The following is a 16,734-nucleotide window of genomic DNA, read 5'->3' as shown; positions in this document are numbered from 1 at the left end:
AAACCAACATGCAAAACCCACTATACACCTTCACCACAGTTGTTGCACAAAAATATAAAACCAACACGACATGCATTTTAATAAGCACATACACTGATTAGAACAAACATGCACTGATTAGATTATGAAAATATTTTCTTGTTTGAGAATTAATGAAAAAAGTAGTAAAAATCTTATTAAAATGCATGTCGTGTTGGTTTTATATTTTTGTGCAACAACTATGGGGAAGGTGTATGGTGAGTTTTACATGTTGGTTTAATTGGTGTCCTGACGTAGAAAAGTCGGTAATTGCTTAAATACAAATATTGAATAACATTTAGTAAATATCATTTTGAAAATCAGCAGGAATTAGTTTTAAGAAAGCGACAATTTAACTTCCTGTTGTAACTGTATTGTTCTGCTTCATTAGAAATATAACTGTCAAAAATAATATCACGACAATATGCTGCTTTGCTGTTGATTAATCTCTTTAAGATCACATGTTTGTTGATTGATGCATACATAGGTTCATTTTCTTATAAAGTATCAAACTAACGGACTGTACACATTTCGCAATATTAATTAAACTTACCCTATTCTCGTTAAAAGTTAATTTAATTTATAGTTTTAAGATCCTTAATGGTGGCTCTAGCAAGAACGTAAATTAGCTAACTTTATGGACACTAAACTTAGGAACTGTCCTATTTAAAACTTAATTATAACCAATGAAATAAGAAAACTAATTAGGTAAAAGTTTTGACACATTTAATACCCACTTTAAAGGAACAAAATCCTTCGATAAATCAACAAAACTTTGAGTTTGCTTAAATGTTTGTAGACAAGAACTTGATTTCACTTACGTGGTAACTTATCAAGATTAACACATTGAAACAGATTTGGAGAACATTTTTAACTCTTAAAAGACTGAGGTAAATAATCCCTTTGCGCGCGGTGTTGTAACATCGTGTTACCACTAGTAAAAGACGGAATATTCTAAAGTTTAGATATTTGAAAAATAAAAACATGGAGATATACTGTAAATTCATTATTTTTCTTTAATTAATGCAAATGAACAAATAATTTAGCCCTGTTATATAGCAAAATAAATTAAAAATCATAAATACGCAGCTCATATTACGCGCGCGCGTTCCCCATCACTGTCATCAACCGACTCGAGACTGCATCTGTTTTACACATCACCCGCCACAGAACAGCGTCTCTGTCTTCCTCGTTATGATTTCTATCTTCGTGTTCTCTCTTATACAGATGCGTTGTTGAATTAGCGGCCACTTATTCTTCGCGTAGCAAGGATAAATATATTTTGTATTAACATTCAGCATAGTTATACAAATTTAACTTTACAAATCCAGTGTGAAAATGTACATTGGATGGTTGCAAAATTTTCAGAGTTCATCATTTAAAAAAATAAAAGAGATATATCAAGTCATTTATCCTATGTGGACTCGTACCACAGCCACACAAGTGTTAAATAATTATATCCATGGACTTAGGACTTAGAGATATTTGTCAATTTATTTAAAGGGACCTATAAATAAAATATATAACCTGTATGACTGGTCATCAGCTTGGAAAATATCTGAAGTTTTATATTCTAAATTGCCAGAATCATGGTCACCCTGCAATCCCAGCTATCTACTTTAGTTGAGATTTTTTCGCAGGCAAAAATATTTCTATTCATCATCATCATCATTCCCTTTCCGCACCTAATGGTGCATAGGGCACTGAATTGGAACGCCAATCGCAGCGTATCTTGATCATTTATGTTATATGAAGGTAAGATGAGCAGTCTTACGCTTCAGGTATCAGTCGAGGGACTATGAAATATTCTAGTGTGAAAACACCCCTTTCAATAAATATTTCGTATCAATCATGTAGGGAATCGAACCTGAAACCTCTTGCATGGCAGGCTAATGCGCTGATCATTACACCACGAGGCCGACAACGATATTTCTTTTAACAGATTTTAATTTTTTATCAACATTTTTACAACTCTTTATATTATTTTCATAATGTTTGGCTTTTCAGACTTCTTAATTTGTAAATAACTACAGTACAGTATTAATTTGTTTTAAATGCTACTTTTACTTTTAATTTTACTAACATGTAAGTACTTTTATTATTGTATTTGCCACTTATATGTTAAAGGCTCTAAAAGCCGTTTATTCCAATAAAATAAAAAGTAAAATAAAATATACAATACAGTCAGTAGTTTTATACCGTCTCAGTATATACCGATGAAGAGAGCCGTTCATAATCGCGGCCCTCCATAATATGCCAATATGTAATGCGTCTAAAATGCGTCTTGTATTTTATTACTTTTTAACTATATTATACAATTTGTACAAATTGGCGATGGCTGTTAATAAATAAATCGATATCAATGCATAAAAAACAAGTTCATTATTTTCCAGTTTAAAATCGAGCACTTACAAAACGACTGGCAGTTGGCATTACGTCACTTTGATATCACCACGTAACACGTCATGCCCGCCTAGTGCGCTTCTAACAAACGTTACGTAAAAATATGGTGCGGCTACGTAATACGTGCCGTTCCTTAATTCGAAATATGCTTATTTTTAACATTGTAGAAAAATTATCCGACGTCGCAGAAAAAAATTGTGACGCCGTTACCGTGTGCCTAATTGTTTGATAATTTGAAATATAATATTTTTTAAAAACATGTAAAGACCCTGTTTATCCATAAATGTTGTGTGTTTCAGAGTAATAATTCGTTAATCACTTATAGAGACGCTGTTTGCTCTACTGCATAGAGCAAAAGCGTTGCAAAATTTTGGTTCGGTTTTTAGTTTGACTACAAACATGTAACGAACAGTTCATCGCTGTGCTTGTAATTCTCAATCTAGGTACCTACGGCCCGCTGTTTTGCTGTAAACTGTAGCTGACATTGTGATTGATATTACTTGAATAGTTTTTGTCCGTACGGGTGGCTCTATAAGCGGGTCGCGAATTATTACTCTTAGATGTATGAGTTTGAATTACTTCTGGATGAAATGTTTTGCATGTAGGTACCTAATTTATTTTTTCTCTTTTTGCAGGTTTCAGCTGTGGTAGATGACGTATATGCCGAGCACTCCCACGTAGCAGGGCAGTTCAGCATGCTGGCCTCCAGTAGGGCGTATGTGGCAGGTTCTCTCAACCCTCGTGCTCTCCTGGGGGCGAGGGTGCATAGCAACTTCATTGGCTGTCTGAAAAAGGTAAGGAACAAACGGTTTGGACGACTGTTATAATTTTAATGAGTAAAATAAAGAACTAAATATAAGAAAATGGGTCACAGCTGTGATAAAGCAGGGTCAAAACCCTCGCATCTCTGATCCGCGAGTTGGCAATTTTAGCCACGGGACCACAACTCGGTGGTTATAAATAATTTAGATATTAATCAAAATAAATTAATCTCATGGAATCTGATAAAATATCAAATTAAGATATAACAGTACACTTAAAGTACAATAATATATGAAAACTACAGGTAATGAATGGTGTAAGTCACATTTTGGTCAAAATTTACTTATTAATGCAGTTTTGTTAACAATATTTGATACTATCGAGTGGAAAAACAAACAGCAGAAGAAAATAAATAGTCACTGAGATATTCGCTCTTAAAGTATGACCAACGGGGAAAAAAAGGAGTACGTCACCATAGAGTTAACTAAATATGTTTTAACGCTTGGGGCAGAAATTTATAGAGGTAACTTGTTCAACTTCTATCGATGGCAGGTGGCTACTTTACATCAAAGTCTACCAGCAGAAATTAAAAATGCAATAAAAAACTAATATCATCATTAAAGGGACCCGAAAGTCATTACAGTTCAAAAGAAATCTCAAGTGTCAGAATTTCTGATCGCGCTACTCGCCAGATAGCTGGTAGACGTTCAAATTGTGTGGGTTTTGCTGGTTCGCAGATTTTGACGTTACAGTTGCGTTATCTTTATTTACCTTTCAAAAACCGACGGACGCCCAATAAAAATTAATGAAATTACTTACCTTGTTCTCTTCTGGATTCTCCCAACCTTTCTCTCCAAAAGTACGATCAACTTCTCTGGCTGCAGGTTCTTTCAAATGTCCTGTGGTCCACTAGGCTGTTTTTGGTTTCTTGACTATTGATGCATGCGATAACACTACACAGTGCATGAAATAACTTATTGATCACTCAAATCACTTAATTGCGATCGCGCTGAGAATATCAAGATCACATGCATATTTGATGACAGTCCAGATATTATTGGGCCGGAGAGAAAAAGATTGTACCCACAGTAGCATATTCGCAACATTTATACTTAGGCTCAGTAAATAGCAATAAATTTAACACAGCAACCTAGTAAATATGCAATACACCATACACATAGTAAATGTGGCGCAACCAATCTCTTTTTGATATAATGGAGGCTGATATATTCACTATTAGATCAAGGATAAGTTTTTTATAACCACTTTATAAGAGAAAACGTCTTTTTCCGAGCAGACCGATTTGTGAATTACAAAATCGAAAAAGAAAATCCTAAATGGTTATCCCGTAGAAGCAATTATAATATTTCCTGGGAAACAACACGAAAGAAAAATATAAATATTGGATTTATCGAAGTTTTGTAACCCCAAGCAGCCATTTCATATAAAAATCTTAAATGTATAGTAATCCGTAACTAGTTAAATACATCATTTTTTCCTTGCGTTTGCTGACGTACACTTTTTTCCCTGAATAATTTAACTTAAGTTTTTTTGTTTATTTTTAGGTTTATAAACTGAAATATTTCAATTTTTTGTTTGTAATTATCTGAAACAAACATACACCTAAAAAACTGAGTATTTGTTTATTGTCTAAAAAACGTTCTCAAGTAAAAAAAATGTGGGGTCGTAAACATTAAAATGAGTTATCTCAAAACCTACATTTGATTCATTACATATATTTTTCCCGTAGTCTTCATATTATACCATGTATTTATACTTTAGAATGTTGGTCCTGTAATGAAAAAACTTTACTAATAAATGTACGCTTACGACAAGCTCAAGATACAATTTGAAATACATAAATACAAAATACGTCAAAATGAAACAATACAATTATATAATCGTTGTTCTCTAAGTTACATAAGTATTATAGCTGAAGACAAATTTGACTTTTCAATTTTAATCTTTATGTATTTTCAGATATATTTTTTAAAATAAATTAATCATTTTAACTGTTTAGTGATAATGACAAATTAATGTTATAGAAAACTGTTTTGAAAACCGAGTTACTTTTTAAAATTTTAATTAAATAATTTCTGATTTTATTAAGAAAAAGAGAAAATAAAAGAAATGCCATATTTGTTCGAACATATAAAAAATAGTGAGCGGTACACAGTGTGTAAAGGGACCACTTAAAACAGCCAATGACAGGTCGTAAATCCTGTAAATGTCTAGACTTCTATATTCCCTTCACTAAAATGTTCTTCACCCTTAGTCTGGTATGTTAATCTTAATAATTCCCTAAGAGGTTTTATATTTAGTCGAAGTCCACAAAAGTTTTAATATACTTAAAATATAATTGATCAAACTCAGGTCCAAGAAGAAGTATAAAACATCAAAAAATATTTTCATGCTTTTCCTGGTATGTTGGTAAAATTTATTTATGCTTTATTAAGCTCGTTCATAACATTTTAAGTACTAATATTACAATTTTTTTATCAAAATTTCTCAATAACATATTTTTTCAAACTAATTTCATATATTTCGATTTTTTCTATTTCCTTTATTTCTTCAGGTAACTCATAGTACAGCTTCAATCCCTTGCACAATGAGTTTTGAGATTCTGTTTTTCTCCTTATTGGTAATCTTATCCTTTTTTTACCCCTTGTTTCATAAATATGTATTACATTGTTTGTTAAATTTTATTATTGTTTTTGTTGTTGGTTAAATTTCATTATTGTTTTTAAAATGATTCAGTCAGATAAAATTTTACCCGCATCGATAAAGGTTTCAGCTCTTTAACTTTACACAAATCAACAGTTGGAAAAATTAAAAAAATATGGATGTTCAAACATGAAAGCAGAATGGTAAACGTAATACAGTGCGAAAAATGACCACTTAAACCGCCAATTTAACCAGTTAGTGATTCCGTAGTAGTGTTCTTGACTCATGGGTCAAAGGTTCAAATAGATTCTGATTTATCTAAAATAAGCACTTTGAAATTGATGTATATTTCATTAGTGAGAAGCCAGTTAGAGTACAATTTTTTAATATGGACTCATTACTACAATTGTCACCTAAATTATCTGGAAAGATTCCTCAAAAATTCTTAAGGTATTTAAATTTTAAACTTGAAATTAGTCATGAATTTTTGAATTACGATTTTTTATTAAAAACGTTCAATTTGTTGAAATTTAACGATCGAAGAAAAAATATGGACTTATTTATTAAACTTTTTCAAAATTGTAAATTCAACATGGGATCGCCAAGAACTATTATTTCTAATCAAATGCAGGGGTGCCTGGAAGACTTACTAGACAGGTACCACCGTTTTATAGCAACAATTCACGGACATTGTATACTTGTAATGCTGTATTAAATAGACTCCAGGAACTCGGGAATAGTTATTCCCCCGTTTAGGATATATTTAGTGTAGGATATTGTTCTTTTAGATCAAACCTATTGAACTTTTTGAAAGATGGTGAATGGTAATTAAGCCTTTAGAATAACTGTTATAATATGAAACAGTGCTTTGTAAGTTTCCTGTTATATTAACCGTTTAAAATATTTTATAATTTTATTTGATTTTCACATTTATTTTTAATTGTTTTAAACTTTTACTGAATTTATTATATAACTTTTAGGTTTAATTTTTGTTTCTAAATCTTAGTAATGTATGTTTTTTTAATTAAAATAATTGAAACAAATACGTTATTTTAACACATCACAACAGAGATGAAGAACATTTAAGAGGAGGTAATATAGAAGTTTAGGCATCTACAGGGCTTATGACCTGTCAATGGCTGGTTTAAGAGGCCACTTTACACACGGCGTAACATCCACTATTCTTCCCATATTTGAACATCTATCCTCTTAAATGTCCTTCATCTCTGTTGTAATATATTAATATAAACAGCTCCTCAGGGAGTTGAATTCAGTCCTTGTCTACGAAAATTTGGACAAACTCAAAATATTGTTGAAATATGTTATTATTAAAAGTTTGGTCCAAGGCAATTTCGCTGTATATGTCAATAAAATAAAATAGAAATTACAAAAAAGAAAATAAAACGAGTTTTTTACGACCTTTAGGAAATGTTCAGAATGTTTAAATATCTAGGTAAATAATTAAAACTTAAATAATTGTATAAAGTTCATATTTGAAGCACTAACTTTGTGGTTATTTATTATAATAAAATAAATAAAACAACTTTGTTTTTGACAACTAATTTTTATTTTTCACCGACCGGTTTCAAAGCAAACAAGCTTCTTTGTCAAGGTTTACGTAACTAATGAATTGATTCCTTTTTATTTTATTTCTATCATGTTCACTAAATACTACACGAGAACCCAACAAATCAAGTGGTTTTTTCTTACATGGGTGGTAATTTGATATCATTATTTTCGAAGTAAGCCAGGAGAGGACTAAAAGAAATATTGTTTATTTGGTTGTTAATTATAGTTTTCTTATTATGAATCGCTTTTTTAATTTCTAAGATTTCTAAGTTGTCTTATTTTAATATTTTATTTTCAACATGAACATTAGTTACGTAAACCTTGACAAAGAAGCTTGTTTGCTTTGAAACCGGTCGGTGAAAAATAAAAAATAGTGGTTAAAAACAAAGTTGTTTTATTTATTTTATTAAATATTTCTACTTAAAAAAACAAATGAGAAATGGAGGTCAGACGCCTTGTAAATGCCGAGACTTCCTTGTTCCCGTCTGAAAAATGTTCTTCCGTTATTCCAGTTTTACCATCCCCCTAACATTTCAGTATTGGAATGTCATTACGTTATCAAAGATTCCTCTGAGATATTTTTCACAGAATTTTCAATGTTGACACTGCCTTCCCCGCTTACGTAGGAAAAAATATTTTCTTGTGTAAATATTCATTTTGCCGTTTCGAAATTAATCTCGTAAGGGTATTTCTTTTAAATTTAGAATAATAATATAAACACATTTCAAACGATCGGCAAATAATTGTATTCTTGTGAAAATTCTTATTTTGTTTAATTTACTTTTTGTTTAAATCTCGTTTTCTTATTATTCATCATCATCATCCCCCTTTCCACACCTACTGGTGCATAGAGCACTGGATCGGTACACCGATTGCAGTGTATCTTGATAATTTTTGTTACATGAAGGTAAGATGATCAGTCTAACGCTTCAGGTACCAGTCCAGGAACAATGAAATATTGCAGTTCAAAAAAACTTTGTAATCAATATGTCCTAATCGAACCCAGAACCTCAAAAATTGTAGGCGAACTCGTCCAACACTACACAACGTATTTATAATTTTCTCAAACTGAACGGTTTGGGTAGGTAGGAAAAAATTGCCTTAAGGCAATATGCCCGCCCTTATATGTATATTTATTGTATATGTATATAAAGTGTCAAATAAATAAATAAAAATAAACGAGGTGAATTTAACTCCATCGATTTCGTTAGTAAGGATTTTTACTTGAGAGCAGAGATCAAGTCGAAAACACTACCTCTTCACCTCTACTGTTTTTACTCCGCTTTCTCTTTGGGCAATCAAATATTAGATGTTTACATAAGTTGAATTTGCTTTTTTCCAAATTTAAAAATTAGTACCAAAAGTCAAACAAAATGGCAATGGTTATTTATACACATGTTTTTCGAAAGAATAATATCTGCTCTATAAGACATAGTTTTTTTTTTTCACGAAATTGATTGCCGTAACTTGGACCACTTGTAAAAAAACATTTTTTATATCCAATTTTCCGTAGCACTGAATTTTTTTATTATGTTTTTGTAATATATTGTTTTAAAAAATTGAAAAAAATATTCAGGCGTTGCCTAGTATGCGGGTGAATTAATTCAATCACATGATGAATCTCACCCACGTTAATAAGGATTTCAGCTCTTTAACTTCATAAACATCAACATATGGAAGGAATACGGATGTTTAAATATAGGCAGAATGGTGAATGTTACACTGTGCGTAAGGTGGCCATTAAAACCAGCCAATGACAGGTCATAAATGCTGTAAATGCCTAGACTTCCATATCCCCTTCTCTAAAATGTTCTCTATCACTATTGTTATATGTTAATCATTATTTTAATGTTAATGATTCTATTATAATGTACCTACACTGGTTTATGTTTGTAACTACATTTTACCTTTAATTTATATTTTATTATTTTTTTAAGTATTTAATGTTATTTCTTTTGGATAGATATTTAATAACTTAAAAATAATTATAATTAATTTTAAGTTACTGCGTATTTTTTGTTGATAATTATTATGACTTAACTTGGACATAGCCTAAAAGTCATAATATGTTAGTGAATCTGTAACAAATGTAAATTGAAACGAATGTGCTAATATTTTATATCTTTACTCCAATACGGAACTCGTAGATCGTCGGGAGCGTTTGCGGAATCAAAGCAAATTATTTAATTTTCATATCGTTAAGTATGACCATGTATCACCCCTTTGCTCTGAACTCACGTGGCTTCGTTTTTATAAGCGCATTATCTTTCAATCTGTCTCGCTTTTAAATAATATTCTTCGCAACCCTTGCGCTCCAAAAAATCCCGAAGAAAATTTCATTTACCTTTCTGATCATGATCTTTCGCTTCGCTTTTCTCAGGAGAGAACACTTTCCATTCCTCGACAGAGCACATCATTTTTCAGTTATCCTTTTTCTGTTCAAGGTGCTAGACTTAGGAATGAGCTACCTCTTCATATAAAAAATACACCTCTAGCCACTTTTAAGAAATACCTGAAACATAATTATATATCCCCAGAAATCCCGAACTCCTAGAGTTTCATTGGTTTTTTAATGTGTATTTTTATTTGTTTCTTTCCTTGTTTCCGCTTTCTCTCTCTTTCCAAACTCATTGCCTTATTCCACATTCCTCATTCTTTAATGCGTATAACATAATATACTTTTATTTTAGTTAATTTGTGCAAACCTTATCACCCCATTAAAAAAGAGCTCTTATTTTTAATTAATTTGGTTGTTTCATGTATGAATATTTTAATTTATATTTTGTTTTTTAGTACAAATTTTCGGCAAACTCTTCTTTTGACCAGTCTGTTTTTTCGTTAGCTGGAGTACTTATTCTTTATACTTTAAGATTTAAATAGATAAATAAAATTTAAAAAAATCTCTGCATAAGCCAAACACACCGTGCATATTAATCAGAAATTCAATTCATCTACCTTTCTATCTTAATAATTCATTCGTCTCTGTTGATATACCTGTCAAGCATGTCAAAAACAATATTTAATAAGTCAAGTATCATCACGATGGATTTCTTTAAAAAACTTGATTGCCTTTAGTATTGTGAATCCGAATACTCAATAAAGCGGCTTTTGAAAAAAAAAACTGGTTTAAGGGCATGTCTCTGAACCTTAAACAATATCCGCAGGGGGAACCCCGGGAGGGTTGTCATTTCACCCCATCACGGGGGGTGAGTTTCATCTTTACATTGACCTCGGGTTAAGTGGTTCTAGAATACATCATCATCTTATGACCGCCTTAAACAAACCCTAAATATAAGTTACTTCAGATAAGGGAGGAATAAAGCGATGTTTTGTATTTATCGGGTGATTTTATTTTATTTATTACTGGAATTCATGACTACAGAGTATTATATATTGACAGACATCTTAACAAAGGAGAACATGAAAAAGGAGTAGTATGCTAGTCTATGAGTTCACATGATTTGAAAGAATCATGACATTTTAATTAATATTAGTAAATATTAGTATTTAACCACTTGCAGGAAAGTTTTTAAACAAAAAATTATGCTTTAAACATAAATAATAAATACAAATCGAACAATAAGACGGACTCCAATTTTAGGTTAAATTTTCAGAGCAAAAAATTCCGAAAAATACTGTACATTTATTTATAGGTATCTGTCATACTCGTTCGTTTAGTGTAGTATTGCGCCCTCGCAACAAATAAAAATACAATATTACAACTAAATACAATAATCAAATACATATATTTACATTAACGTTTCCCATTACGTAAAATAAATAAACAATTCTTGTGTACATAATGGGGAGTGACGTCTTACAATAGGTTATTTTATTTTAATCAAAAGTATTTAATAAAAATAACATATATAAATTACAAAAAAGATATTAACGATGTTTTCAATTAGTGTTACATAAAGAAGAATAGAAGATGTATTTTTTTACCTTTTTCTTAAATATATTGTATTCCTGACTGTACTTTTTATTATCTTTGTTCATTTCATTAAATAAAAATATTCCTCTGTAAGTATAATGATGTTTTGCAGTAGTTGTTTTTAATTAAGGAATTAAGATATTACCACCTGTTCTAGGTCGCGTACTTAGAGACCTATAAATACTACTATTTATTTTTTCTTTATGTATTTGAAGCAAACAAGTATTTTTATATGGCAATTTTAAATCTAAAACCTTAAACTTTTTAAATAATTGAATAGTGGGAAAAGTAGACGATTTTTTCAAAATAACTTTTAGAATTAATTTTTGTATTTTTTCAACTGGTAAAATATTGGTTTTACAGGCACCACCCCATCCGATTATTCCGTACTGTATTATGGATTGGGCGAATGCAAAGTAAATTGATTTTAATTTTTCGATGGTTAATATATTCCTTAATCTAATAAATAAAATTGTTAGTTTTCTCATTCTATTTACAATAGTATTTATTTGCTCCTTCCATTTTATATTTTTATCAATTATAATGCCTTAATATTTAATGCTATTTTTTTCAGTAATTTGAAGGCAATTATCATTATGAAACTGATATTCTTCATTGCATTTTGTTGTGTGTATACAAATATTTATAGGAGGTATAATTTGTTATTTCAATGTAAAAGCTATGTTTTTATATGTTTTTTTCAGTATTCAGAGACAAAATATTGTCATCAAACCATTCTTTTAATTTATTAATATCTATATTTGATTTTAAATTTACTTCGTCCCATGAAGATCCCCTTATAATGAGTACGGTATCATCAGCATATGAAATAATATCACCATTCATATGTTGTATATTAAAAATATTATTAACATGTATAATAAATAAAATAGGTCCAATTACTTTGACAATGAAGTTTAGTGTTTGAATGATTTTGATATATTAAAAAAAAAACTCGTTTTAAAAAACATGAGTTAGATTATAACAAGACTTGCAGCTACTGAGCGCATGGACTGTTAAAATTTAGAGCCCATTTACAAAATTTAGGTATTTTTTGGTTAGTAACATTTTCATAATGTAGCAAGGTTACCAATCGCCTTGCAGATACAAAGCCCATGGACGAGTGGAATTTTATCAACTTAAAATTAGATCAAAAAATTTACAATAAATAAACTTTGAGCAGAGTAGATTATCTACCAATAAAAATAATAAAATAGGTTGCTCTGAACTTTTAAGTTGTCTAATGTTTGTGTCTCGCATAGACATATACGATTTTATTTTTTTGTTTCACACAGTTATCACCATAATACTAATTATTCATTATAATAACCAAATACCAGTGGTTTTCAAATGAATGCGGCCAAGATTTAAATGTATTTTACACCTCGCCATTTATGATCAAGCCCTGTGTCATTAAAAAGATTTTATTGTGAATTTAATGAATAAATTATTCTTGTGTTTGTGTATAAAAGCCCCATTGGCGTGAATATACAGGAAAGGAGAATAAAAATAATGATTTGTCTCAATGTAAAAATAAACACTTTGGTTAAATTGATCTCTTTTGGGTGTATTATTGCCAAATGGCTTTTTATTCCACCTAACTAATAAAATAAAGGTTTTTAATTATTTTCTTTAGTTTAAAAATATGTGTTAAAAAATTAACAAATTAAAATTATACTAAAATGGAACCTGCAAAATGCGTATAAAAATCACATCGATACTAGTCGAGTGTTTAAAGAAGAGATTGGAATTGCTTCTTCAGACGTGATTTAAGCAAAGTTATCAAAGGAGCATCTTCTTTTTTTTCATTTGAAATTAATTAATAAATCATAACGGAATATTTCATTCATTGAACAAAATAATTTTTCATTTTAAAATTTATACCCCATTGTTAATATTAATATTTCAAACATCTTTCGTACAGGTTATCTGCGGCTTTTGTTTCATTTTCTCGGGTAGTTTATCGTACAATTTCAGACCCTGGTTTATTGGTCTCGACTGTAATTGTCTTGTTTTAGAGTGTTGTATGTCATATTGTTCTAATATTCTCGTATTGTGCTCTTGTTTATTACAATTTTTTTCAAGCTTTAGTTCTTTGTCTTTAATTACGCCAGTGGTTAATTTATTAATAAATTTTAAGGGTTCTACTAAAAAAAGTTCAGTTACATTTTTTAATTTTTTTTGTTTAAGAGTCCTAAAGTTGGTGTTAGATAAGAAAGATCATATAACTTTAATATTTTAGTTTGCTGTCTTTCTAGTCTGGGATAGTGAATTGGAGAAATTGATGTACCCGATAAGACGAAATGATGACGTCGAATATTTTTATTCTCAAATGACACGTAAGTGACCATATTTCTTTCGTTTCAGGTGGAGTTTTCAGCTGACACCCTCCGGCTGAACCTGATAGACCTCGCGCGGACCGGAAGTAAGCTGATCAGCGTCACCGGAAGTGTGGAGTACGCGTGCTCTTCTGGCGACACTGCAGATCCGGTTTCATTCACAACAAGAGACTCACACCTGGTAAATTACTGTACCTTTTAAAAATTGAATCAACAATGGATGCTCAAAAATACCTGACCTATTTTTACAGAAAAAGAGGAAAGAACACCGTTAATATTTTTTATTAAATAAAACCTTTATATACAATAGAAAAACCACAAGGGTTATATAAATAAACATGTTTATAAAGTAGTGTATTTAGGTTTATGCGATGTATGTTTTTTCTTTACCAGGCTTTTGAGAGTCCTAATAGATTGGTATTAATAATATATAATACAATGTTTTAACTTAACTTAAACAATCCTAGAATCTATTAAAATGTACAATGGGTATAGCCATGGCATGATCTAGGCAGACATGGCAAGTGTGTCAAATCAAGTCAGGAGTGATACCGCCGCTTGCTTCTTAAATGCTTGCGTTTGCTGTAGGAACACATCGACAGTACTGTTTAGTGACATTTTGTTAACTGTTCTGAGGAACCTTGGCAGAGGGGAATCCGACGCTGGTTCTAAAACTTCCCACAGCAAAGATAGCATTGGTGTTGAGACATGATCCATTAATAGATTATCCCCATTTAATATTATTTAATAAGATTTATTTATAATTACGTAGGTAATGATTAAAATGACAGGCGATGGGGATTACTTACATGAGATTGATTTTTTAAAAATTTACAATGTAAATAACAGTTTATAGTCAGTAGCTTTAGAGATTAAACGTAACACTTGAGTTTGGAGGCTGTCGGCGTGAAAAATCTCTCTTGTGTTGTTATTTTATAACGTTTTATCAGCACCCTAGTTTATTGTGCGATCTTCAGATGCTTAAACATCTTACAGTTTTTACAAATGTAATTCATATACACTAGTAATTGTAAATTTCGGGGGCTATCCTTCTTTTTGTCAGGACCCGCACCACATTAACATGTGAATACTTAAATATGTTGTTACCTTTATCACAATATATATATATCGAATTCAAGTACAGTAGAACTCCAATTATCCGAACCAATTGGGACCGGACTACATTCGCATAATAAAAAATTCGGATAATTAGATTTTTTCCGAAAAAAAGGTCTATTCGAATTAATTACTGTGTGTGTGTCTAAAATGGGAGAAAAGGCTATTTTTAAAGCTTTTAATTAATTAAATGAAAAGGCAACACTTTTACATGCTAAACGTAGTCACAAGTGCTGTATATTAATACAGTATTTATTTATTTATTATTTTACGTTTCACATAAAACTTTTTTTTTTAAATATGAATACCTCACTGGAAACAACCTGTGCCGAGCCATTTATGTACGTGATTTAATATATGATACTTAAAGTGTCTAAAAAATATACATAAAATACATTTAAATTATAACATATTTACATTTAAATCCACACAGATATATATAGATATATAATAGTAAGAGAGAAAAAAAAATTAAAAAGAAAGAAAAAGAAAACAACATTATATTATTAGTACCGCTCACACATTTAACTACTGTGCAAACATTAGGTCAAGTAACAAGCTACTGTCAGCTCCCGGTGGCCCAACATCCGCATCACCATAGGACGATATAGCGCGTAGATAGAACCATTATTATGCGAACCGCACTACGTCTCCGACTTATTTTTTTCTTCTGAAATTCTGAAAGCGTTTTGGATAGTCGGAGCTCGGATAGTTGGAATTTTAATGTAAATATTTTTTAATATGCCCAGTTGAAAAAATGTGACAACTAATAAAAAAACTCCTTGGCAAATATAAGTCTGTAGTATTTAAAATCTACATTTAAAAATAACGTAAAATGCATTAACACCATATAATACCATAGTATTTTATCTATTGTGTGGCTGTGATGTCACACTAGTCAACATAGGACACAAGACTTAATATATCTCTTATTTTTTTCAAATGATGAACTCGTATTTTTTGTGATCTTCAAATAGACATTTTCACATCAGATTTAGAAAATAAAATTTATATAACTATGCTGGATGTTAATACAAAAAATATTTATCCTTGCTACGCGAAGAATGAATGTCCACTAATTCAACAACACATCTGTATAAGAGAGAGCGCGAAGATAAAGGTCATAACAAGGAAGATAGAGACGCTGTTCAGTAGCAGGTGTTAGGTAAAACAGATTCTGTCTTCAGTCGGTTAATGGTAGTGGTGGAGGACGCACGCGCATAATATGAGCGGCGTATAAATGATTTTAAATTTATTTTGCTATAACAGGGCTAAATTACATGTTTTTTTTGCATAAATTATGGAAAATAAAATATTAAACAGTGTGTCTCCATATGTTTTTTTTCTGAACTTTAGAATATTCCGTCTTTTGCCTGTGGTAACACGATGTTACATCACCGCGCGCAAAGGGATTATTTACCACAGTATTTAAAGAGTTTCATAGATACTGGAGAAAAAAACATTTGATCACCCGCCTATAATAAGATATCGTAAAATATCAAATTAATTTCAACTTGTTTTCCGTATTTTTGTGTACTTAGTGAAAATATTAAATACAGGCTTCGAATCACTAGAAAAGTATTTATAAATCATCAATAACCAAAATTAAATGACTTTAATTTAAACTTGTTTGCAATCTTAAATCAAAACAAATACTTAATATTCAGAAATATTACTTTTTGAAGTGTAAATACACCATTTCTAGGGACTCAAATCGGCTTCAATCGCAACCGGTTTATCTTCAGTACAGGGTCCAGAATGTATAAAGGTGCAAATTATATCTTCAACATTATTTTCCACATCATTTAAGGTGTAAAATATATTTTTACATAATGAGAAACTTCAGTTCTACGGGAAATTGAATACCAAAAATGTAAAAATTAGAGCATTAAATCGTACGCCAAAGTTTCCTGAAAATGTAGGAAAAAA

General features: G+C 30.6%; 1 protein-coding gene across 1 annotated transcript in view; it reads left to right on the top strand.

Moving 5' to 3' along the window:
• Positions 1 to 16,734, top strand: part of LOC148276324 (neurexin 1-like) — a 137,354-nt gene that overhangs the window by 82,077 nt on the left and 38,543 nt on the right. Inside the window, exons 3-4 of the mRNA XM_088234430.1 lie at positions 3,057 to 3,215; positions 13,718 to 13,870. Of these exons, the coding sequence (XP_088090556.1) occupies positions 3,057 to 3,215; positions 13,718 to 13,870 (312 nt within the window). The remainder of the gene's footprint in view (positions 1 to 3,056; positions 3,216 to 13,717; positions 13,871 to 16,734) is intronic.

The sequence above is a fragment of the Micrasema longulum genome, unplaced genomic scaffold, assembly GCF_059751315.1.
Source record: "Micrasema longulum isolate JH-2025_06_02 unplaced genomic scaffold, ASM5975131v1 h1tg001241l, whole genome shotgun sequence".
NCBI classification, from domain to species: Eukaryota; Metazoa; Arthropoda; class Insecta; order Trichoptera; family Brachycentridae; genus Micrasema; species Micrasema longulum.
This window is presented reverse-complemented; position numbering and strand designations above follow the sequence as displayed.